Source organism: Silene latifolia, chromosome Y, assembly GCF_048544455.1.
Source record: "Silene latifolia isolate original U9 population chromosome Y, ASM4854445v1, whole genome shotgun sequence".
NCBI classification, from domain to species: domain Eukaryota; kingdom Viridiplantae; phylum Streptophyta; class Magnoliopsida; order Caryophyllales; family Caryophyllaceae; genus Silene; species Silene latifolia.
This window is the reverse complement of record NC_133538.1, coordinates 83,485,909-83,513,225: the sequence shown is the minus strand read 5'-3', so window position 1 is coordinate 83,513,225 and position 27,317 is coordinate 83,485,909. Positions and strand designations below refer to the sequence as shown.

The 27,317-nt window shown below is 32.5% G+C and overlaps 2 protein-coding genes across 12 annotated transcripts in view; one reads left to right on the top strand and one right to left on the bottom strand.

Annotated features, from left to right (window-relative positions):
- The window catches only part of LOC141633930 (myb family transcription factor PHL6-like), a 24,695-nt gene extending 11,669 nt beyond the window's left edge, over positions 1 to 13,026 (bottom strand). For 4 of the 11 annotated variants that reach the window (XM_074446278.1, XM_074446277.1, XM_074446280.1 and 1 more), the window contains exons 1-3: positions 12,876 to 13,024; positions 11,683 to 11,802; positions 11,477 to 11,547 (exon numbers count right to left, since the gene is read on the bottom strand). The gene's annotated coding sequence lies outside the window, so the exon portion shown is untranslated. Of the gene's footprint in view, positions 1 to 764; positions 1,015 to 11,476; positions 11,548 to 11,682; positions 11,803 to 12,875 lie in introns of those variants that run through there. The other 7 variants (XR_012538701.1, XR_012538700.1, XM_074446274.1 and 4 more) reach the window with 5 other exon arrangements.
- On the top strand, positions 4,190 to 27,317 carry LOC141628430 (uncharacterized). The gene is made up of 2 exons (XM_074441577.1): positions 4,190 to 4,958; positions 27,250 to 27,317. Exons 1-2 carry the CDS (start codon positions 4,190 to 4,192, stop codon positions 27,315 to 27,317), a joined length of 837 nt encoding a protein of 278 aa, XP_074297678.1.

Below are 27,317 nucleotides of genomic sequence, written 5' to 3'. Positions count from 1 at the left end.
ACCCCCCATGTGCTTCCCACTTTATGGCAAATGAGTATTTTGTGAGGGTAAATGGTATCCGTCTATACGTATAGACGGATAGTGTCCGTCTATAATGAGAATTTGTGTAACTAGATTACCTATACTAGATCTATCAGCCTATCAGCTGTAGTAACCTAAAACAGCCATGTCTTAGGAAAGTTGAATCAAACCTAATCATTTCCGAGAATAAAAATGGAACACCTCAAGCAAAAACTCTTAACAGAAACACACACAATGATGAAAACTGATTGTCCTTTTGTATTAGAAAATGGTATGAATACTTCTACAAAGTTCTATAATGTGCAGAGAGCCAGAGACTACTGTCTAACCTATAATTTCTTGTAACCCTCTTGACTCTTAACTCGTTTGGTCTCGTCTAAGTTCTAAAAACGGTTTCTTCTCGTAGTTCATGTCAGCCTATCCCAAATAAATAACGTTTGGACTTTGAACAACCATAACATCCCAGGAGGCAGGAACTTCTCTTCTAGCTAATTTGGGATACAATGACTAAGTAAAGACAACAACTTTGAAGCTAAAAACAAACAAGTCAGCAACAAAATAATACAACAAACTAACATTAAACAACAACAACAAACATATCTCAACAACGACGACAGCAGCATTACCCTAGTGCCTACCAGCAACAAAATAATACAATGAACTAACATTAAACATACCCAGAAAAATATAACAGCAATACAACAATTTCAAAATGCAGAAATTCAGAAAGTTTCAAAGTTTACCTGAAAACCAGAAACATTTACTGTCTGATGAAAGCAGTAAAAAAGAGCATCTCAGGTGACAGAACAACAAATCAGTAAATGGGTTTTGTTTGTTCAGATGGTGTAAAAAAATCAGACTTATAAAAAATCAGAGACAGAAAAAAAAACAAGGGAAAATAGAAGCCACACAAAGGAAAAAAAAACACAAAGATGTAGGAAATAATTTGAGTAATAATGTAATGATTATGAATAAGACAAATGAGATAGTCATGGTCAAAATGATGGTCATCTTATGGAGTTTTAATCACACAAAGATGTAGGAAATTATGTCATAATCAACTTGCAGAATAATCAACTTGTAGGAAATTATTCAATTAATCTGTCACAATTATCTACCATGGTTACCTTAGCCTCCGTTTGTCAAGACATTTCAGGTACCTGATTTGGTCAAAATAGCTTATTTGACCAAAGTTTCAGGTGCCTTATTTTTTTGTAAGCGTTTGGCAAGTAGCTTATTTAATCAAATAAGCTACCTGAAATGAAATGATGCCTAGAGTAACATTTGAGATTTCAGGTACCTGATTTGGTTTGATTTTCCGTTTTTACCCTTTAAATCTATACAATTAAATAATTATCATATCCTTTTACGTCATTTCATCAAAATCAGTTACCTTTTCAGTTAGTTTGCCAAACTTTTCTTATAATCAGCTACCTTATCAGTTCCTAATTTTTAGCTACCTTATCAGTTACCTTTTTAGATTTCAGTTAGCTTTTCAGTTTTCAGCTACCTTTTCAGGTTTCAGGCTTTCAGCTACCTTTTCCGATAATTTTACCAAACAGAGCCTTAATGTCTATGTTTTTTCCTTGGATTTTAGCCACTTCTCAGTTGTAGTTTATTTGCAAATTGTAGTCTTTTCGATTAGTTTCTCCTAAGACGAACCTATTCGTCTTAAGAATAAACGGGCTAAATAACATTTCACTTGTATAATTAGGATAACGTTTTGTTAATTTTTAGACTCTTTTTTTGTCTGATTTATTTATCCTATTAACCCGTTTAAGCTTGAGACCAATATTTCCGTCTTACACAAAAAAAATTGTAGTGTTTTTAATTGGTTGTAATTTTATCTGTTGAAATTCAAGTTGTTGATTATGACTTTATGAGTTTCACTTTAAGTAAGCCATTTGGTTGGCGCAATGAGGGAGTCCATATACAACTAACTAATCCTTGTTGGCCACTCTTTTTATTTTTTTATTTTTTTTGAAAGGAAATTAGGTTAATCGAAATCGACCTATAACATCCTAGGTAAGCGGTAAAAGAAAGTCGAAACTTTCGAATTACCAAAAGAATCAAGATTACAAAAGGCAAAACAAAAGACATTCTCAAAGAAAGTCTGAACAAAAAACAACCCAAGAAAAAAGAAAAAAAAAACTCACAACAAGATACAATTAAACAAATACATAAATCCAAGGCTAATGAAATGCAAAATTGGTTTACTTACAAAAATTGTACAGTGTGCCAATTTGACACTAAAATAGTCATCCAAAAATGTAAACCCGAATGATCTTAGAGGGGAAACAAAAAAAGCCCCAAAAGTACCGTGTAAGGAATAAAAACAGATTTGAGGAGAAATCCAAAAGGATTAAGATCTCCAAACACATAATCATAAACTTACATATCTAATATCAACAATGATGTTATAATCAATTTGATGATAAAATCTTGAAATATTGCTCTTGCTTTCTTGATTTAAACCTCCTTTAACTTAGACATATAACTAAAATAAACTCTCTTAGGCTAAAATGGAGAGTAAATTAGAGTTTAGTCTTCAAGAAGGTAAAAATCATGAAAGAAAACTAAATACTTTTTATTTAAAGGACTAAAAAGAAAGCTACAAAAAGATGGAGATGGGAGAAGAAGATTAGGAAAAGTAGTAGAGGATAGGTGATGGCTTGCTGGAGAAAGGGACCAAGAAAAATGATTCTGATCTCTTTCAAGTTTCTAAGATTTTGAGAGGAATAAGAGAGGGTTTCTCTCTCATCTCCCTTTGTTGGGCACTTGTTAGTTCCTTGAATTTGAATATAGTACAATAGTACACATGCATATGATGTTATTCAGAGCTTTAAATCGGTCATTTTAGTATGAAGTAATAAGACGAAATTTTATAATTATTTTACAGCTAAATATAACCATTATTAAAAAAATAAGTTATATAAGCTGTAACATTAGTTGTACCATTGTGGTTATACTTAACCACAAAATGGTCACATATGTCTGTCTGAAACAAGAATTTGCAGATGTTATTAGCAGCTAAACTGATTGAATCGTATTGTAATTATTGGTCAGAACTCGGAATTTATGTTCAGATGAAAAATGGCCGTCTGAAACAAGAATTTGCAGATATTATTAGCAGCTAAACTGATTGAATTGTATTGTAGTTATTGGTCAGAACTCGAAATTTAGGTAATGGGTAATATTTATGACTTGGATTTGAATTACGTTCATATATTACTATTCTTTGCTCTTTTTACACTATATCAACAACAATAACATTAGACCTTGAGAGTTTTTACTAATGATAGATTAACATACTAAGCAATGTTAATAATGTAAGTCTTATCTTTGTATTAACAACCACGGAGTATAAACGTTCTTCATTGCTCGAAATTGCGATTATTAGATCGTTTTATATCTAAACCATTAAAAAGAAATGGATAATTTTGATTGATATAAAGTACTCCCTCCAATCCAATCCAAACTACCCACTTGCTTTTTGGAGGTCAAACTTTAAAAAGTTTGACCGTTAATCCACGTAAAAATATAAAACTTTAAACGATAAAATTTACATATTTAGTTTTATTATGAAAATATCTTTCATAAATTATATTTTTTGCAAAAAAAAAAAAATTATATACGAAGGAAGAAAAACGCGGTCAAAGTGTCGTCTCGAAGACCACCCAAAAGCAAGTGGGTAGTTTGGATTGGATTGGAGGGAGTATTAAACATTGGATCGAAGTAGGTAGTGCTTAATCCTACCTAATTAAGCAATAATGTGTAACCTAGTGCAAGTATAAATATGATCATGGGAAGATTACTAAATAAATAAATGTATTAGTAGAAGTAAATATTGTATATTTAGTTGTTTCCTATATTCATGTATATCTTTGATATGGTTGTGATATGTTCACATTGTAACCACTGTACTATATATTCTCGTCAATGAAATGATATCGTCAGGGATTCAATCATTTACATGGTATCAATATCTAGGTTTTTCTCCAAAAAAAAAAAAAAAAAAAAAAAATTAAACGATCTCCTTCCCTTCCCTCTTAAGCTTCGGCCATGGTAGGAGAAGTCGTTCAAACGGAGTCATCTGGCTCTCAATCCGGGCTTCGAGCCCGGATTGCATCATGTCTACTTCGTCAACAATATACTCCACAAAATCCGGATGCTTGACGGCGTTAAAATCACATACTCTTCATGGGTAAAGCTTTTCACCCTCCATGCGAAAAGATATAAGGTTTCCCATCACATCGATGGGACTCCCCCTCGGGCAGACACCGACCCCAAATACGCTGAAAGGTGCGAAATCGATGCGCATGTACTTCAATGGATCTACGGCTCCATATCTGAAGATCTCTTGATTCGCATTCTTGAGACGGATTCCACAGCCTATGAGGTCTGGACTCGTCTTAAGAATCACTTTCACAACAATAAAGGTGCAAGGGCGGCTGCTTTGGAGCACGAATTTACCAACCTTTCGCTCTCCAAATGCGGTTCCATGGACGATTATTGCCAGAAATTAAAAGATCTCGCAACCCAATTAACCAACGTCGGTAGCTCTGTCACCGATCAACGGTTGGTGTTGCAAATGGTTCGTGGACTTCCTGCTTCTTATGACACCGTTGGGGCATATATCAATCAATTGTTCCCTGCTTTTGAGATGGCTCGGAGTATGCTACAATTGGAAGAGCACCGCCGGTCTGCGCGCACACAGGACACCACTGCTGCTGCCCTCGCTGCTCCTGCTGCTGCTCCACCCAACAACTTCAACTGGACCGACGGTTCAAATGGGTCAGAAAATTCGGGACAGTCTAATCGTGGTACTGGCAATAGAACAGCAAGAAAACGAGTTACAAAGGAAAGCACAAAGGCGGCGGCGGTCAGCAGCGCGGGGGTGGAAGTAATGGTGGTGGTCAGCCTGCTATACCACAAACGTGGGTCGCCAAAGACCCGACGCAGCTCTGGCCTATGCAATGGGCAGTCGATCAAATGCTTTTCTTGGTCGATCGAGTGGTTTCACGTGCTGAGGAGGTCGATCGAGTAATTTATTTTACTCTATCGAAATGCTAGAAATCAGGTTTACTCGATCGAGTAACATTTTTGGTCGATCGAGTGGTTTACTTGGTGAAGTCCTCGATCGAGTTGTCTCAAACCACTCGATCGAGAGGTTTTGAGTCTTTACGAGCTTTAATCAGTCTGTGTTGCTTATTTAGTTAATGGACTTAGTTTTTCTATTTAAGCTTTCAATAATTAGGTTTAATTACGTTTTAAACTGCTTAACATTTGTATTACGCCACTTTCTCTTCTCTTAATCTTTCCCTTAAACTCTTCACTGTAACTTTGCTTTTGGGATTACTTTGCTCGGATCTTGTGTTCTTTACGCCGGAATTCTTGTTATTGTAATATTTTCCTCCCTTTAATCTTAATTTTTCCTTTGTTTGCTTTAATTCTGTTGTTTTATTCTCTTAATTTCTGCCCTAATTTTTATTTATGCAATTTTATTATCATTTCATTATGTTTATTATTAGTTATTTCATTATTATTGATCTTGACAACATTAATAGCATGAGTAACTAATTTCTTTCATGTTGGGATTAGGGGATCTATGGTAGAAATGTAACGATGTAGCAAATAGGCTAGATGACTTATTTGTGAGAATATGTACCCATGGCAATTTAATTATAATACCAACTTAGTTGAGTGCACGCTTCTAAGTTACCCTTTAATCTGGTTAAATTTATTCCTGGATCGGAAGATTTGACTAAATAGACCTGCTATGAACAGTAGACTACCCTAATGAGGACGGAAGTTAAGTTAGTGGAAATCTAGGATAGAAAGTGCACCGGATGGACCTTTCAACATCCGTCTCACAGTAAATTATGTTAGAAAATTTGAGTATGCATGAATAAGGATTGACAATAATTAACCACACCGAATCGACTTCGCTTTCCTAATAGAACAATTCGACCCTTATTTGTACCCGGGTTAAACCAAATTTCCTATTGAGATAAGACGGTATCCCTCTGATTTTGGGCACAAGCCAAAATCAAAGAAGTAATTCAGAAGTATTGTGTGTAGATTGTTAGATTGTTCAATGATGCAGAAGATGAGATTGTCTGTATTCCAAACATCTTCAACCCCATTCTATTTATATAGATATGAAAAGGTGTAGGGGGATGTATTTGTGAAGAGTAGTAACTTTTCACAAATTCCGACATATTAAATGTCTATTGTGGGAATTAAAACGTCAAAGTTTCCGGGCATTGCCCGAAGCCCCCGTCATAGTTGTTCAAATGAAAACTATTAAAGTAAATTCATAAATAATTATGCAAGTGTACACTCCGTACTACCCGAACTTACATTATATTATAACGAACTTACCCATCTACGAACCAAACCCGAGTACGCTAAAATGAACCAGTAATTACACTTAAATTACCAACATTCCTCCCCCATTTAAGCGTAATTCAAGATTTTAAATAAGTTAACAAACATACCAATTTATGCATAAATGAAAATGTCACGAAGATTGAATTTCCACTTAGTGAAATTACACATTCCAAATATTCGAGTATCGGGGTGTGACTCAGCATTGAACCCTTTATACCCATTTTGAATACATGAAGATAACTCACATAAATTAATTTACTTCTAAAATTACGAAACCGACACTTATTTTCAAGCCTAGTGTCCCATATCTATTCATGAACATATCAGAAGTCAAACCCATACTCCCTTGAAGCGGCTGTACTTCATGTTCATATAGGTTGATTCTTTTCATCGTGTCCTTGCAAACACACTTTTTCAAAAGATCAACCTTACAACATGCAAGTCTAAGCACACACCTCGGGATATAAATTAGTGTGTGCTTCAATTTCTTAACAATAGGCCTTCCACATTGAATTCAGCCTCTAACATTGTATTAGAGGGAATTGGGTATCCTATCACCAAAGATCTTATACGAGTTTTAGTCTCATCCCGTGAAGCGACTTTATAACCAAGTCCCTAATTGCTCCTTTATGCAAAGTCATCAACTAAAAAATGAGATCTCACAAAACAACCAATATCAATTCCCATTTATGATAGTCCATAAACCATGTTATAACTGGTGCGCACCGTTACGTTTATTCACTATCAAAAATTATATGAATGAAATTGGTCAAATACTTTTAAGGAACATCGCAGATTATTTTCTTCAGCTACTTAACCTTTTAACCAGATATATGCTAACCCTATGCATACTAACTCCAATGTCAAATTCATAATGCAAATTCGATCTTGGAAATCCATATATTCAAGGTACTTTCCGAAGTAAAATACACTACCACTAGTAGAAAATCACCTTCTATATTTGGTACTTCAATTTGCAAAATATTATCCCTCTAAAACCGAAGGGAAAATGACATAAAACAAACCATAATTCATGGTTTACTTCATTTATTGTCACACTTGCTTAGTCGCTTGCTAAAGATGAGTACTAGCTATACTAGTATACTTACTCAACTTGTCAAACTACAATAATTAAGCCTTTGTGAAAACCCGAGTCGTGACTCCACTTTCACTAATGGATAACATCATACTCAACCCTTAGGAATATTAACCAGAGAATAATAATCATACTCTCACCCTTGATACTAATACGAAGCCAAGGATCGTATTACCCCCCATGTCCTTCATAGAACAACTTGTTGATAGAGCCACCCTTTTACAAGGTAAATCATCTTTAGTCTATGTCAAAGATTAAATTGTCATTAATCCTAAAACAAATGACAACTCCATAACCGGATTTTCAATAATTGTACTTTCAATGCTTTCAATTTACCTCTTACATGGCTAAACCGCCATGACTCCATGGTTATCACAAACCATCATTCCCAATATTATATGGTAAAATCAATTACATAATCAAACTTTAAAAAGCTTTACAGAAATTATTAACTTGTTTAACAGAAATTATTAACATGTTAAACAAACACTATAAAATATTTAGCACACTAACAACATATTAAACAGACGATCAAATTTCCACTGATCAAAGCAACTATAATGATAATGCCGTTTAACAAACTTTGTGTCAAACATCATATTGCAAATTGATAAAATATATGTCGAACAAACTACTTGAGCATTTAAACGACTAACAACGTTCAAAACAAGATCATGATAAAATACACTAAGCCATTTGATCCAAAAATCACACATATTAACACAATGAATAATATGCATAATTACAAGTACTCCAATCAGAAGAATCGTATAAATGTGCAGGACAAAATCATATTATCAATAATCTTGAAATACGACATTAGAGCAAATGACCATAAACAAAAGAACTCAAACCAAATTGCTTTTGTTCCTATACTAGTGACCAAAATCATTAGCATGAAACGACCATAAAATTTCAAGAACCAAAAAAAAGACTCATGTCACTTCATCAAAAAACTAAAATATTGTTATGTTAATATCAATATGCATAAAGATTTTACTTATGTATTTATTGGATGATCCATTTATATGTAAAGATAACTTCCCCTTAACCATTTTTTACCGGTTTTTACAAATCCGTTTCTTTGTCCTTTGGAATCCGGACTCCCATCATTGTACGATTATAACACTGAAGTTGAATACACATAACTCACAAACCAAATTCTATGTGACCGCAAATCTGTCCCGATTACGCATATAGAATTATCTCAGATGACCCAAAAAAATTCAGGATCAATCATCATCATCGTCATCGTCGTTAATGCCTCTTGTCATCAAACAACATGTATAATTATAATACACAATGAATTGCCGAACACTTTAAGGTTTCTTCACAAATATGTACTAGTAGTGCATACACTACTCCATAATTGCAAACCAATTCATATATTAAGGTCCTCTCGCAAACCAGTAGTATCGTTATCACAAAAACGTAAATATCTAAGCATGGCAAAAATCATTTAGCCAAAAAGGATCCTCCCACAATTTGCCTAACCGCTATTGTGTAGGGTGGACCACCAACAAACAAAAAATTATCACAGAACCTTTATGAACTTTAAAGCAATCTAATAAACCGCAAAATACCAAAGTATAAAACATTGTGAACAAAGTGTACACTGACGATTGCTATCATAAAGTAAATCACAATTTAGGCCTTTTCATTTGTATAAATAAAGCAAGGTAAAATTATAATATCAATAAAACCAGATTATTGATTCTTATCTCATAAAACTTGTATGATACTGAAAAACATCATAATGAAACAATAAGAGGGATCACAAGCATATTAGATTTTAATGATTAAAGAACATCATCATATGAATTTGTGATTATCAAATACTTATCACCATCATAATTAATGCCGCAAGCATCAGAAAGAAAAGATACTAAAATAGAACGAGTCCACTTATCTGTAATGATATTTCTAGTGTCTCGACACCAATATCATATCAACTTGATTTTATCATTTTGGTGGTAGCAAGACAAAATAACTTTTAATGAACTGCATTCCCATCTTCCGCTTTGTTGTGTATGCATCTTCTAAATCATCCATTATGAAACCAGTTTAACAATACCGCAACACCATAACTCTACTACCGTTATTATCATACATACCGATTCGATCATTATCAAAATATTCTTAAGAATATTTTCTTCATTGTCATTTCCTTAACATTCGTCATCTTGAAAGATTTCGATAATTGTTCTATTAGATTGTTAGAAAATTTGAGTATGCATGAATAAGGATTGACAATAATTAACCGCACCGAATCGACTTCGCTTTCCTAATAGAACAATTCGACCCTTATTTGTACCGAGGTTAAACCAAATTTCCTATTGAGATAAGACGGTATCCCTCTGATTTTGGGCACAAGCCAAAATCAAAGAAGTAATTCAGAAGTATTGTGTGTAGATTGTTAGATTGTTCAATGATGCAGAAGATGAGATTGTCTGTATTCCAAACATCTTCAACCCCATTCTATTTATATAGATATGAAATGGTGTAGGGGGATGTATTTGTGAAGAGTAGTAACTTTTCACAAATTCCGACATATTAAATGTCTATTGTGGGAATTAAAACCCGCCAAAGTTTCCCAGGCATTGCCCCGAAGCCCCCCGTCATAGTTGTTCAAATGAAAACTATTCCGTAAATTCATAAATAATTATGCAAGTGTACACTCCGTACTACCCGAACTTACATTATATTATAACGAACTTACCCATCTACGAACAAAACCCGAGTACGCTAAAATGAACCGGTAATTACACTTAAATTACCAACAAATTATCTAGACTATTTGCAGTTGAGTCATTAGACTACCATAATGAACCCAAAACCCGGCATGTTCCCTCTTTATTGATCATCTTATTCATTTTTTCTGCCTTTGTACTGTTCTTTCTTTACTACTCTTTCCCTTAAGCCTTTATAGTTTAGAAAACCAATTTCAAACCCCCATTTTGTGACCAAATAGACGGACCTTTAACAGGCCTCCCTGTGGAGATCGACCCGACTTCCCTAGCTATATTAGTTAGTGTCAGTTGGTTATTTTTGGTAGGTATACGACTAGCCTGAGAAATAATAATTTGTACTCAATAAGAATTTGCTCAATCTTTCATTACCAATGCTTTACGTAATATTATTCTAAATGAACGACTAACAAATACTTGAAAATTGACATGTATTTGTGTATACGTTCAATGAGCTATCCTACATGTCCCTAAAGGTACCACTTATACAAGAAAATGTACAAGTACACCACTCATCTTCGTTAACCACCATTAGTCCATTACTCATGTTTCAAAGAGTTCTAAAGTTTAGAAAAATAGGACCATGATGAATTTTTTAATTTTTTTAATCCGTAACTTATTCCTGCCTTAACCACTAGGCCAAGACATTTTAGTAGAAAACAATTTCTAAAAAATTAAGACAAATTGATGCACTTGTTTTAGCTAACAAATTAAATAAGAAATCAAATATATAAATTACGCGTCATATGGAAGACGGATGAATATAAATATAAAAATGAAATAATGGAAACAATGGAAGTGATAAGAAGATAAGAAGAATGAAAATAAAAACCTAGGATTTGTTTAAATGAAGGAAGTCTAACAAAGAAGCACACTAAGAACAAAAGTACCAAATGCCTTATTAATGAGATGCACACTACGAAGCACACTAAGAACCAAATACAACAATGTTAGTGTTGTTGTATAAGCTGCATCGAAGTTGCGATAACTGATAGCTAATACCATTCCATGATCACTTATTTATTATGCAATTTGTTCGCAACATGCTACACAAGCTAAGCGCAATAAATCTGACATCATAATATGCAATTTTTGTTACAAATCCATCAAATTCACTTAGAAAGGGATATGGTGCCAATTGTAGAAAATAAACCTCCTTTAAAGAAGAATCTCACAATTTATGAGTGTCATCCAAGTACTAAGATATAAGCAAACTTACTCAAAAAAAATTGCATCATCCCAGAATATTATTGCCTCCTTTCTTCAAAATTTCTGTAACACTCCAATTTTCTGCAATCAGAAAAAAGAAGCGAACGCTTTCATTGTCCAAAAGAGAAACTTATTAATAATTCTACAACACTGCTAAGTTGGCCTGCATATTTATAGAGCAAGAAAAGGTTCTAAACCGATATAAGACAAACTTACCGGTACAATCAAGAACATTGCGAACTTACACTTTCTTATTAATACAACTTCTTCATAACGCAAATAAAAGTCTAACCAACGAATGTCACAATTCAAGTAGAGTAAAATCGTGAGCTTCATCTGTTCATGGACAATATATACTTGTTAGAATCCATGACCATTAATATGCTAAGTTGAGTTCTAAATAACATAAAGTGGAATAGGGCTAATTTTAACGCTTACGTAAACTTGAGTTTTAACATATATACACTACTTTTATAGGAAAAAAACGTCTCAACAGCCGATTAATACTATGTTAAAACCTCAATTATTAGAATAATGGGTGTTACATCGATCACCCTTGTACTCTTAGCATCTTTAAGGAGAGTCAATACTCAATACCACTACTGAAGAAATTGGTATTGATAACTTTGACGACATTTACGAAGTGCATTAATGCATAGAAATAATACAAGTCCATGAAAAAAAACTACACCTGGATGCCTGAGATCCAAATTCACACAAGGTTGGCTTAAACAAATGAAAGAAATGTAGAAAGAATCATTTAGATTACTCACTACTTTTAATATCCACTATGCAATCACAATAAAGTTGAATTTACTGAAGTAGTTGCAATTACAACAAAATTTAAACTTGACATTAGACCGAGTTTATAAAACTTCATTTAGATAAGGAAAACGATAATGTTTTATCAACTATCAAGCCTCATTCAGATTACCATGGAGTGTTATCTACAATAAAATTGACAACTAAGTTATTAACAATAAAAGGCTAAAAAGACTAAATAAAAATACCTGTCAATATGACAAATTGGTTCACAATTAAAGGTGTATATCCTTACTTTCAATCATTTGATGTGAAAAACATTCATTATATAAATTGAAGAGGAAATGGCTTAGTTCTTTATGGATCTACAATTATTAATGTATAATAATGCTAGCATGAGAGAAGATTGAAAATTTAAAGTAAAAGAAAGAGAATGAAACGGATGAGAAGATAATTCTTAACTGAGAAGATAATAAGATCTTCAATTCCTCGAACCCCATTTTTTCTTTACAGAAAACACAATTTAATCCAAAAAGAAGGAAACACGCCGCATTAATTAAAAATTTAAATAGACAAGAATACACTAATTAGTGAAACACAATCGAATTGATAAACAAAAACTGAAAGAAAAGCAAGAAGAGTCGTACCATGAATCCAAAGTTGAGACATTTGTAAGAAAGCTCGACATCAGAAGGCGCCATTAATCGAATCCGATGGGAATATGGGATGGAGAAGATGAATAGTTAAGTGAATTAGGGTTTGATTGATAAAAGAGGAAATGCCAAATGAATTGTGTTTTGGGATAGGCGCGATGAGGAAATCAGAGCGGTAATTGCTATATCACGCCCCTGTTTTACTTGTTATGCCCCTACTATTTTTTATTCCTATTTTACCCTTGGACTATTTAATTAATTAAAGTAACAAATATTTCTCGTTTTTTAGTTTATGATTTTCGGAGATGGGTTTTACAAAATTATAATCGGAGACTTTTTTAAATTATTGTTTTATAATTATTGGAGTTTGGTAATATCTTTTACAATCAATATCAATATCTATCTATCTATCTATCTATCTATCTATATTAATAAAGGAAGCTTTTTTCGAGCGATTATAGAGAGTCCAATCACTTTAGAGATATATTAAACGCGAGATTCCCTAACATTTAATAGTTTAATACATGCAACAATACTAATCTAACTACAATTCCGAGTACGTACGACCATTTGTTATTGGGTTAGTTGTTATTTGTTCTTGATGATTTTTGGTGTGACATGAATTCTAATACAAAACAAATGCCCAAGCTACATAAGATAAAATAGTATTCCAATATAACTAGAGTATTGTACGTCTAACGTAGTATATATATTTAGGTTTCAATTTACATCTTGCATAATACTATCTCATAGTTGAAATATTTTCCTTCGTCTATATTTTTGCTCTTTTTTATTTTCAATTATTTATGATTTTAGTTATTATATTACTAACATTGGTTAATTTGTATACTTTGATGCAGGTAAATTGACATTATTGCTGAAGATCATGTATGAATTTGACATGGTTGAAACCTAAAAAAGCATATAAATTTAAATACTTTGTTATCATAATGAATAAGGTAAACTATTAATGTTTTAAATTTATTCCTTTTTGTAAGATCAAACAATTTACACTTTTCCGTTATTGCTCTTATAGTTACTCCCTCCGTCTCTATTATTTGTTTTTACTTTGTTCTCATTTGTCGAATGTATATATGTCGTCGAATTGTATATAAATCTATACAATTAACTGATAGAGTAGACATAAACCTTAATTCACTTATGATAGAAATTGTTAATCTTGCGGACTTACAAAACTCCGGTGAATTCAAAGTTGATAAAAGCACCTATTACCTTTTGCAAAATTCCAACACCATGTTTTCTAATATATGGATGAAACGTGTTTGTATTATTTTTTTAATGTTAATGTTATAGTAGTCTTAATTGACTCAAACGCATTAAGAGTTTATACGAGGTTAATTTCTATTAGTAGTGGATCTTGGTCCTTGGAGCAAGCAAATATATAAGAGGCAGGGGCGAGTTTTAAACTATGGATTCAATTATTGGGACAAGGGTAGTCGGATGATCCAAACCTGTTACACAGAAATATAATCTATGTTACAAAAAATTTCGACATGTTTACGGCGTAAATTTATAGTACTTACATAGGACAATAACATATGAGTTTGATAAAGTTTTTATACAACCTGACAACCATCTTCCATGTACTTAGATAACATAATTATAGACGTATAAATAAGCACTGCTCATTTGAATGCAATATGGTGTTATTACTCCTATCGGTTATGTTTGTAGGGTCGTCTCCATAGAGATTGTTTACATAAAGGTTGTATAAAACGGATATGTTAATACAAATACCGCATTACACGAGACTTTGTATACATTTATATATGGTAATACTCAGTTTAACTTCCTATTGTACATATTAACTTCAAGAAAAATAGAATAATAAAACGTGACCAAATACGACGCAAATCTAACACTTTCAAATGGGTATGATGATTTCTTATTGGCTAGGAGGACACATTAATGGTTCTCTTAGAGGACCTAAGAATTTTTCCCGTAATGAAACATATAAATTTGTTTATATTCTTTGGATATAAAGATTAAGTTCAATTTATACGTCTATTGTTTGACAAAAAGTAATTACCAAATTATTTTTAACAAATCGGTTTCAGTTATGTTATCGACTTCAAATAAAGCCACATACTTTTTTTTATTATTGTAAATAAGTCTTTGTCAAAGTTGAATTAAAGAATATATTGTTTTTAATATTGTTAAAGAAAATTACAAAAGACTTTACCAAGCGGCCCGTGCATCGCACGGGCATTAACTCTAGTCTATATTAATAAATGAAGCTTTTTTTCGAGCGATTACAGAAACTCCAACTTTTACAAAACACCAAACACAATTATAATTCGTAAAAGATAATATTCCAACTAGCCGTGATAAATTTTAAAGTGCAATCAGTTAGATAAAACTATTATCCAAAGAAGTTTATTATCATCTAGGCATCTGCTACTATAAAAATATTGAATAGATACATATTATAGAATTATTATACTAACTAGTTTTAGAACCCGTGCACTGCACGGGTGATGATGAAAAGTATTATTTAAAGTAAATATTTAAATATTTTTTTGGATTTAGTAAATAACTAAATTTTAGAAAATACTTTGTCTACATGTAGGCTCTACACTTTTGATATGTTTATGTTGCTTAATTTTATTCGGAGTACTCTACTTTTTTTCTTCAACTTTTTAACTTATGAGAGGTGACACCTGAAAAGTGGATATAAAATTATTGTAGATTTCATAACCAATTTATTACACAATATACATTTAATTTTACATAGTTGTAAGCCTTTTTTATCATATTAACCATTTTGTTTGTTCTCCTCTCAATTCTTTACCCCTCTCTCTCTCTCTCTCATTTCGTCTCCTACCCACCATCGCATGGCCTGTAAGGAGCGTTCACCATCACTGATCGACTATCTTAAGACCCACCACCAGACCTTCCACCGCAATGGTGACCACACCCAACACCTCGGACCACGACATTCATCTCACTCCCTATCTCAAGAGCGCCCATAACTAACCACTACCTTCCAATCCATATCCTACGTCTTTCAACTACTCTACCTCCTCTTGCATCCACCATCTCCCCTACTTTCTAAATCAGCATAACCACCATCCCATCCCCACTCATGTGTGACCCGTAACCCTTCTCGTAATCTTGCAACTCCCCACCCCGTCATTACCCACCCATCGTGACCTCTCCTCTATCACGATATCCCACCATCAACATCGCACATTCATTCGTCTTTCAAGTCGCCAAATACTATTTTTTTTTTATTTTTTTTATTGAGTCATGTTAAGACTTGCCTCTTAATATTGTAAATCATTTTGTCATAGTTAATTTGAGATAGTTTAAAATAGGAGATTGAACAATAAAATTAAAGTGGATAAAGTGTTTTTTTTTGCTAACATCTTAATTACTGATTACCTTTTAGAGTCTTAATATGCATTAGTTGTTAGATAAGTTTTAAAGATCACTCCAACTTGTATAAATTGAAAATAATACTAAGTATCTAATATATTTTTTTTTTGATAATTCCATATCATCTATTGCTCATGATTTGATACATTTTCTACGTATAATGAGAGCTGGCAATATGTCCCAACCTGAGAAATCCATCCTAACGAAAACGGGAATGTTGCGAGACCAAGCCCGCACGACTCGATGATAACCCGGAACCCGAGTCAACCAGATTAAGATAGACCTGGAATCGAATCAAAGCCGAACCAATATGACTCACTATTAACCCGAGTTAATATGATATCTATTTCAAACCGATATGACATCTGACCCAACCGATGATGACTCGTTACATGACAAAAACTGATTAATTTAAGAACGACTTGAAACTAAATTCGGACCAGATTTGAGATGACCCATAACCCGAACTAACTTGATACATGACTCGTAACCTGAAATTGATACGAAAGCTAACCGAAAAGTTGAACCAATCTAAAAGATAACCGACGTTAACTCAAATTCTCAAAATATCCGGACATAAACGTAAAGTCGAGCCTATAAAGACCAAAACAAACAGAAATTATGGACATTTATAAAGTAATTAAAATTATCTAACCAAGATGAGTCAAACCGGTAAAATATTTAGAAAAATAAGACCGAATAATAAATTGATGAGTCAAACCTAGAAAAACCTGGCCCAAATTCGAGAAATAATTATCCAACCAAATAATAACGCAAACCATAAACGAATATGATAATGAGTTGTTCTAACAATAATCTGACCCAACCAAAACCCGACCCAAACAAACATATCTATCCAAATGACCCCGGGCTGGCCCGATCCCAAACTAAGAATCTACATGAGTAACCCAACCTGGACGTTGTCTTGATCAGATATGAACTAAAATGTCAACATCCGACCAGTACCCGACCCAAGCGACCCGATTTCCATATCTAGCATGGTAGGCTGTTACGGAAAGCACTATTCACCATCATCAACCTATAAAATAAGAAAAGCAAATCTAAGTATACGATTATTAGAAGCAAAATGAATGACTGAATAGAGTGGTGGATAAGATAAGAACACAATTACTCCAGCCATCCCCCTAATTTGGAACTAATATACAACGATCGCAATTCAGAAATAAAGGCTATGCGGACTCCTGGCGATAGGCATAACGTAAATAAATAATCAAGGTTTTTGAATAAGCAAGTAATAAAAAAGGAACTAAAAATGATGAATGGCTCATAACTAATTAACTACTCTTTACTCATCGGCAAAGCGAATAATCACATCTTGATTTTCTATCTTCCAATTTCAAGACATTGGTGTACGTTGTTCATGCATAATTATACCGTAAGTATCAAATTATTGAGAATTAAAATCTTGGAGATTGTATATATGAGAGAGTATGGTAATTATGGACAAAGAAGATCATTTCCGTTCTTAAACGCAGATTTTATGGAGCATAGTTATATTGATGGCGTATAGCAATATATGTTTCCATTTTTATTGTAGTTGTTAATTTGTTAGCCTATAATTACGCCTATGACATATACTTCTACGGTATTTACGCTATATTATTTTATATTGGCATTAAATTACGTTACTATTGAAATAAGGCTGAAGTTAAACATACATTTGACACGTGGCAGAAACCATCAGCCGATGACACGTGGCAGATGGTTTCTGCTTTAATATAATATATGATGCTAATACTACTACGTAGTAGAATTCCACCATGGGTAAACTTTTAGGCTTTCATAAGAAAAGGCTCAGATAAAATCTATATAGTAGATAAAATTGTAATTGTAATTATAGATTTTTATTTTTGTTCACAATCCTAAAACTCTTAAATCAATACAATCGCTCCTTATCCCCAGTATAAATATAGTTTTTAGACTCCCTCCCTCAAGCCCGTACGTACTATTGATATTCGTGTTTTTTTTTCCTCATCTTTTAGCTATATTAGTTTGTCTTCGTTATCATCGTTGTTTCTACTATTTATTTACGCGTATTATTGTGCATACATGACATTTTCATCAGCTATATGATCGGATTGGACACCTATGTTTATTTGTTGTGCGTTTGACCGTGTTTAGTTTCTCATACACCTATTGTTTAAAGGGTGAATAATACTAACTATTTTCTCTTTATTGTGGACAGATTGCGGGCTGCAACGGGTGATGAATAGAGTATCATATTATATAATATGCAAGCAATGGCTCTCTCAAGCTCAACGGATCTCTCGAAGCTCCATTTGTGGCAACCTCATCTCCATTGCCTTATTTAGCGGATTATATAGCCGTTGTAAATATTACGTTACCGTTATAATTATTCCTTTCGTTAATATCATTTAGAAGTCGAGTATATAAGTAGCATATGTGACGATGTACCAATACATATAAGTGAAGGCTAATAGCCAACAATTGATGATATGAGAAACTTTGTACGTAAATTAGCAATTAATATACTTTTTCTTTCAATGCTCATTTATCACATTTATATTTACAAATTGTTAATTGTATTTGGGCGGGTGTAGGTATCCACTTTTTTTTTTTTTTTTTTTTTTTTTTTTGAGGGTATATCCACTTCTATTGTTATAGTTTATGTAAAAGAAATACCTTAATAATCTATGACGTTTGAAAGTTTGTTTTTCTCTAATTTCTCTGTAATCAATATCAATATATATATATAAAAGAGGCTTTTTTCAGGCAATTCTAGAGTCTCCAACTTTTGTAAAACACCTATATGGTTTAAATATTATATGTACGAAAAGATATAATTTTGACCGTACGAAAAGATATAAATTTGGCCAAACAGATAATGCAGAAGAGCTTTTGTTTAATAAAAGGCAATTCTAGAGTCTCCAACTTTTGTAAAACACCTATATGGTTTAAATATTATATGTACGAAAAGATATAATTTTGACCGTACGAAAAGATATAAATTTGGCCAAACAGATAATGCAGAAGAGCTTTTGTTTAATAAATAAGTTATTTTATGCATTAAATTAAAAACTGTGTGCATAAAGGATACGTAATACACGACTAATATTAGGTCGATTCAAATTCCTTCCCAATAACTCTTCCTTCATTCTCTTAATCTGGACTACACTCATACAATTTAACTCCTCCTAAACTTCTACCGAACCTGCAATACAACATTATTTTAGTATAAATACATAGATCATCCATCATATATATATTCATATCGATTCACATACTGCATATTCTCTCTGCAATTATATTCGTCTTATTTTTCATGCACTCAATGTCAGCCTTTATTTCAAGGTATCATCATCAACGTTGAATGTGTTTTTGTCCATAGATGTTTTGTTGCTTCAAATATGATTTAATTAGCTCTTATTTGTTGATCAACGAGCTTAATATGATTAAGAAAAACGGGAAATCAAAGGTTGTGTTGCTAGATTATGGGATGTTATAAACTATGCCGATCGAGGATAACAGTCTAATATGTCATCTGTAGATATCGAGGATATGGCTAATTCTTATCCTAATTTGATCCTGATTCCTATAATACCTAATGGCAAATTAGGTTTTATATAATTAGATATTAAGAATTCAACAGGAAACAAAAAGGAGTTATCATAGGAACATCTCACCTATTACAATGGAGAGCCAGTTCACGTCATACTGTCTTGATCATCAGTTAATTAAAAAGACATCAATGTGTTGTCCACCATCGGAGAGGAATGGAACCCTCAAGCAATGTGTTGTCCCAAATACCACCCGAACCAACGAGTCTCACAGGCAATCCAGGTCCTGGTACGTTTCTTTTTATTCATTAAGGCGAATATGTTTTCGAGTTGTAAATTCTAATTTTCCCGATCTTGCCAGCCAGCAATAAACACGAGCAAGAAAGAGATACCAGACACAATTTAAAGCAAAATTTAATACGATTCTTCTTCAAAAGTGGGTGTTAGTTACGGGTGATGGACGAATAGAGGCAAAGGCATAGGAGAACGAGACAGAGGCTGTGTGGATCGAGATACCAAAAGAATATACTGGCAGCAGCCGACTATTAAGCATTGAAATTGTTGTTGAAAGCATGTTGATGAAATGCACCTAAAGGAATATCTAAACATAATAGCTGAAAAGATAAAACTATACTCCGTACATATATTAAAAAGAAAACAAGAAGGCCGGTATGTATCTGCAGGAAATCTGAGATTTCTGAGGGATCAAATCAGTAGGCTGTAAGAAGGAATACTTGAAGCTGACTGATTTGCCTTTTTTGATCGGACGACCGCTGTTAATAAGACAACTGTCACCTTTCACTTGAAGTACACCAGGGTTTACTGGTTGCACGGTGCTGAAACCGAGACATCTGAGGTAAACACGCGACTGCGCGCACGGGCAGTTGTTGGTAATGATCACTTATTTATAAAATTACGACAGAATCAAGTTTAAATTTTCGAAAAAAAAGAGAGTTTGAGCTTCGATATTAGAGTATTAGTGTAAATCTCGTGCAATTACATGTTTCTTTTAGCTTAGAGAATTCTGCAATAAACGGCCGGTTAATGTTTTAACTCATTTTAAATTTGTTGAAAGTTACTCTTGATAACGGGAGAAAAAAAAATATTATAAAAGTTGCGATGAACTATGCACATTCTGAGCTGAACACGCAGAAAAGTCTCAGAAAAATTAACCTGAACACCATGCATCAGCTTAGGGTTACCACGTTTGCACTTGATGAATTCCAAAAAAACTGGCAACCGTCAACAGCCAATCAATCTCTACGACAAAGAATTAGCCTTGGTCATCTCGGGAAAAACTTGACTTAAGATGTCAGGAGACGGCCAAATTATTGGTTTCCTCTTGAGCTTGTTTTATTGCTTCTGATAATTTGGAAGGGGGCCAATACCGGAAAATTGACATAGGAAGCGGACCCCTGCAAGTTAAACAGGGAGTTTAAATCAAAGTCCGTTAAAGAAGCTTGAGGGAAGTTAGAGAGAGGAAATACATTATTTGATTGTAAGTATAAATAGCTCTACCCTCATATGTAAATAACACAAGTTACGAAATACATTTTACATTCATACATCGTCTCTAACAATTCCAAGCACAGTCGTGTATAACCCACAAAACCTTACAATTGACCAGGCTCAAGCCTTTCTCACCACCTTGAATAAGACTATGATGGATTTGGTACCACAAGTTGTAAATCGTACGATCAAGTACGGGACTAAAGAAGCTAACGTTACGAACTTCCAAAAATTGTATACCTTGGGACAGTGCACGCCTGACCTAACATGGGTCAATTGTGGCCGGTGTTTAAGGATCGCCATCCGTCAATTCCCAGACATGCTCTTTGATATATCTGTCAAACATGAATAGTAATATAAGATTGTCGCATGGATTCAGTTTGGCATACACCATATAGCCGTGATGGTTATAAAGTATAAACTCATGTATTTTTTTAAGGTTTTATGGTATTAAAGAAACAAAAATTGTTAATGGGTCGGCTATTTGGTTCCTGAGTGATGAATTTATTATTGCTCACCCAGTTTGTGTATTTTACATTACATGTCGGTTTTTACACCCTTATAATTGGGATAGATAGGTTATAAAGAGGCCATTAATACCTAAGGCATGCTCCCATAGTCCCAATGGTTTTTAGAAAGCATCTCTTAAGAGAGGCCGCCTTGTTACACAAATTATAGTATAAGACGGTCTTACTCTGCGAGACGGTCCCCTTTTGCAAAAAAATTGTTCATTTATTACTAATAAATAGGTTATGTTTTTTCATTATGGGACCGTCTTACACAGTAACTACGGGCTCTTTTATTATCTATTTTATTATCTGGCATAGAAAAGTAGAAATTAAAAATTGATTTGATAGTAAAAAATAAAAACAAAAATCTAAGAGTCGGACCAACAGAGTCCAAGTTATAAGACTATGTGCAAGTAAACAAGCATATGCATGAGTCTTAGTTTTAGGATATATGAGAAAATCATGCAAATCCCATGTGTTATTGTTTGACATATAGTTATTTAGTTTAAAATTTACCTTATTTGACTAATTGAAACACAACTGTTACGTATCATTTAAAATGATATTAAAAGGTCCATAAAATTTAGAGAAAAGACAACTTTAAAACCCGTGCAACGCACGGGCACAAAATCTAGTATTATTATATATACAAGTAATATAACCGAGTTCAACTTTTATTAAAACAGAATTGAGACAATTTGAAATACTATGTACTAATTACTTAGGGTCGTTTGGTTCACTATGGGAAGATAGAATTCCCGGGAAAAGGAAATTCATATGAACTTAAAAATCATGTGAATTGTATAAATCTTGTTTGGTTGAATGTGGGAACTTAATTCATGTGGGAATTCCCACTTACCTAGGGGGGGTAGGTAAGTGACTTCCTACATCATGTAGGAATTGAAGTTCCATAGGAAGTTCTACTTCCCATGAATTAGGCAACCAAACAAGACTTTATTTTGCAACTTCCCATGATTTTCCAATTTCCATGAATTTGGAAGGCAACCAAACAACCCCTTAGACGTTGTATAATATTAGTGAAAAAGGGAACTACATACATTACGAGTAATAAAGTTCTGGTTTAAAAACAATTCTAAAGAAAGTACAGATGAGAGTACTTTTATATGGTATCTTAGTAATTGTTAAACTTATTCATAGTTGGGGGCTAGCAGGGCGCTCACGGTCAAAAATTTCAAAGCTTTTAGTTACAAATTTCCAGCTTTTATCGAGTTTTCCTTAAACTATTACCCGTTCTCTTCTACTGAGATTTTTCGCCTTCCCTGGATTCAATTCTTAGCTCCATAACTGCTTATTCACATGTAATCTTCCTGGATTCTATTCCTAGCTCCCCAACTGCTTATTTACATGTAATCTGATCCCTAAGAAAAAGTTTATAGCACTACAAGATGGCACAATAACCAAGGGATAAATTCACTACTAATAATGAAGAGTAGCAAGTTCTCCTAATGAGTGGTACGTACATAAGGTTGTATGTATTGGTAAGGATAATACGACGGTGTATACGATTATATTTCAGCTGAGAATTTGACTTATATATTTTATAATTTTACGGTAGTTTATAAAAATATAGACTAAACCATTTTTACAATGGAAAAATTGAGCAAAGCACAGGAATTACCATACTATTATATTATTGTAAGCTATTTTTGGAGAATAATTAATTAACTTTTTTACCATAACGAGTACAATTATGATAAATAGCGGTGCAAGATTCAAGAACAAACAAGATCACAATTATGAAGGCTCAAAATTGGGTCTTCACTTTGAAAGCATGATAATGACCACCGTGTTAATCAAAATTTGGAAATAGATGAGGTAGTTTAGAGCCAAAACATTAATTCTCTTAATAAAGCATGATTTTAATTAAAAAAAAAAAAAAAACTAACCAAACAATCAATTTTTTTATGATATTATTTTATCGCCTTAAACAAAATGTAAATAAAACGATATTATTGCTAGGCCCGTGCATCGCACGGGCATTAAATCTAGTCTATATTAATAAAGGAAGCTTTTTTCGAGTGATTACAGAGAGTCCAAATTTAGCGAATGACTTTAATTATTTTATGAATAGAACTTTAGTTAAATTGATATAATATTGAGATAAATTATTGAGAATTTGACTATACCTCAAAGTTTGTATTTCTATCCTATAAAAAGAAATATTCATGCGTTTAATTCAGAACATTGGTTTGTTGCCTACTTTGATCGGAGGTTTACTATTTTGCTTATTCTTATGGATGCAAGTTTTTTTTTTATTACATGCTTAGATAAAATTTGTCGCCTAATTTTTGAGATCTTCATGTTCTAATCGATGTTGTGTTGCAATTTCAGGTGCCTATGAATTCATATACAAAGGTTCTTATTAATTGTTTCATTGTTTGTATACAAAGGTACATATAAATTTAGAGTTAAACACATGAATTTATTTGGTTTGACGGTCTCATATTTAGTTCAATTTTGCAGGTAATTAGTTGAATTTATGTCCACAACATTTTTTTACTAATTTAATAAAGGTAGGTTTTATCCAAGTTATATTCTTTTCATCCTAATTTTTGTTAGTGTTTTTTTTCTTAAAAGATATTCTTATGACTATATTGTCCAAAAAAAAAAAAAAAAAAAACTCTTATAACTATACAGAAATACTATCTTACAACGAGTTGTATATTAGCATTGTACAACCGCCTCAATGTTGTTGAGTTCTTTACACAAAGTTGTCGAGCTATTTTATAAGTTATTGAGCTAATTTAAAAAGTTATTGAGTTTAATAATTATTCCTCTTAAGCTCAATAACTTTGTATTGTAACTCGACAATTTTGTTAGTAAAGCTCGACAACTTTATAACAAAACTCGACAACATTGAAAAGGTTGTACATAAACTACATACAACCAGTTGTATAATCTACTAATTGATAACTATATTGTGTTGTATAATGCAAGACTAAATAAGAAATCAAAAGTCTTATTTTTACGTTATTCGTTGTCAAAAATTTTTATCTTACCTTATTTGTGGGTGATATACTGATATTGTAGGTACGAGCGATTGAATATATTTTAGTTTTCCATTCAGATTATCTGTGCATGGATTGTGCCTTACAATGGGTTTTTCACCAACATATTTTGCACTTTAATATTGTCATGACTATTTTTTGGGTTATACAATGTCGTTATTTGTATTCGAGGATTATGGTCTTACATAAAGTTTATTGTAAAACGAGTTTTCATAATAACTACTTTTACTCAAAAGGTTGTGTTTAGATCCGTTTTACATTACATTAGTATAAACCGTCTTACACAACACTAACGATCTTACAATCTTATGTGTAGTAATATAATATTCATTATTCGATTTCTTATTCATGACCTGAATAAGTCAAGTTAAAGTATTGTTCTTTTAACAAAAAGAACACAAGTTTGATAATTGGATATCATTATAGCAAGGTTAAAACTCAATAATTTCATATTTGCCATGAACTGACAGTAATTGTGATCTTAGTATCTTACACGATGTTATTAAAGGTTCACAGCTGATCAGTTCCTATAAATTCTTGCCTAACAATTCACTACTACGTCTACGTGTTCTAATTTTGTTGAGCAATTAAACAATCAATTTTTTTATTTGTTTCATTATATATTAATTGGGTCTTAAGTTTGATTTCCCCTCCCTTCTATTGTAATCGAAAGAGTTAACACTATATTTTTTGAGCAATCACAGATATTTTTTTAGCAATCAGAGTCTAACTTGACGCTTTCGAGAGAGTCCTAAATTGTAAAAATTAATAGATTAATATGGAGTGAGTCTTAACTTAATTAGGAAATGATATTGGTGCTAAGTACTTGCATAATAATTATCTTATTTGTCAAGTCAAAGAGTCATACTATTAATTCCTATGCAAATCAAAATACGGCACTCCAATTCAATTTTGATTTATCCGTAGGGCTTAATCGTAAGCTGAAGATACATAGAAACTTAGACACGTTATTATCATAATGAACGATGCTAAGACAAATGACTTATGATTAAATTTGTTCCTTTTTTTATGAGATCACATAATATACTCTCATGCCTCAACCATTACTCCCATAAGAAGCTTATTACTCCGTATAAGTAGAAGTTAAAAATTATTGCTTAAAGGGAGTTTGGTTTTTTTTAAAAAAAAAAAAAACCTAAACAAAAAGGGTGTTTATGGAGTATCGAGCTCCTGCCTTCCAAATAGAAATAGCTTTAATCGCTGAATCCAAGAAGTGGCAATGTCTTATGCTCCACACAAATCATATACATACTTTGCTTATACTTTTTTCTAAGAAAAGAGTTCGGTGTTGTACGCACCCCCAGGTCCGCCCCTAAGTACTGTGTACTCCGTATTAATTTGAAAGCCTAGGGACATGAAACAGTTTTGCGTGCGAAATTTAAAGAGAGTATAAGTAGAACAAGTGTATTTCACTTTAACATGGTATACGTGTACAATCACTTCTATTAGGAGTTGAATTAGAGCTCTATTCGATAACTCAGTTTTTATTAAGTGCTTAAGATTTAAAATATTAGAAAATATAAAAATTTCAATGAATATGAAAGAGTGTGAATAAATTTAAGAAAAAATTAAAAACAATATTTTTTATAAGAATTTTAATTATACTCTTTTAACAATTTCCCGTTTCTATGATAAAACATTACAAAAAGGCCCGTGCATCGCACGGGCATTAAATCTAGTATATATATAAAAGAGGCTTTTTTCAGGCATTTTTAGAGACTCCAACTTTTCTAAAACACGATTTTTATTTTTAATAATTAACTTAGTTGAAGATAATTATTTTTGAGTTAATAAAATAATAAGAGATAGTAAATTACAAAATGATTGAGTTTTATAGCATGTTCCAGCTACTCTTAATTAGTAGCTAGAATTTTATTTTAAAAAGATAAAATATATAGTATTATTATAATTAGAGTCTCCAACTTTCGTAAAATACATAAGAGATATACATTATTATATTTTATATTTTATGATATTATAAATTATTTTTGTTATTATAGCAGTAGTAAACTTCTAACGTTGTCTATATCTTTTGCTAATAGCATTTGAGTTAGATTTGGGTACTTAAGTCTATATAAAAGAAAACTCATATCATATGTCGTAGTATCATACTTCTTCCCAAACTTATGGTTTTTGTCACTTAAATAATTATGTTGGTGTACATGATTTTGTATTCATAGTTATTGCTTAAGTTGTGGTTCTCATTTGTAAATTGTAATTCTTTTATAGTTCTTTTATTACTTTTAAAACATCTATTTTTTTTAAATAATTATTAGATCTCAATTCGTTGTTTTAGTTTTTTTAACAAATGTAAATATTTGTTCCATAATACTGAATGCTTTTTTTTCGTTTTCTTATGCAGATTCTATTTGTCGAAGGAATGTAGATGGAGAAGGTGTAGATCGTATCAAGGACTTCGACAAAAAATAA

Excerpts from the sequence above, each read along its gene's own strand:
- LOC141628430 (XM_074441577.1), top strand. The coding sequence starts at position 4,190 with ATGCTTGACGGCGTTAAAATCACATACTCTTCATGGGTAAAGCTTTTC. Across the intron at positions 4,959-27,249 it reads CAGCCTGCTATACCACAAAC|ATTCTATTTGTCGAAGGAAT; the intron begins GTGGGTCGCCAA and ends TTTCTTATGCAG.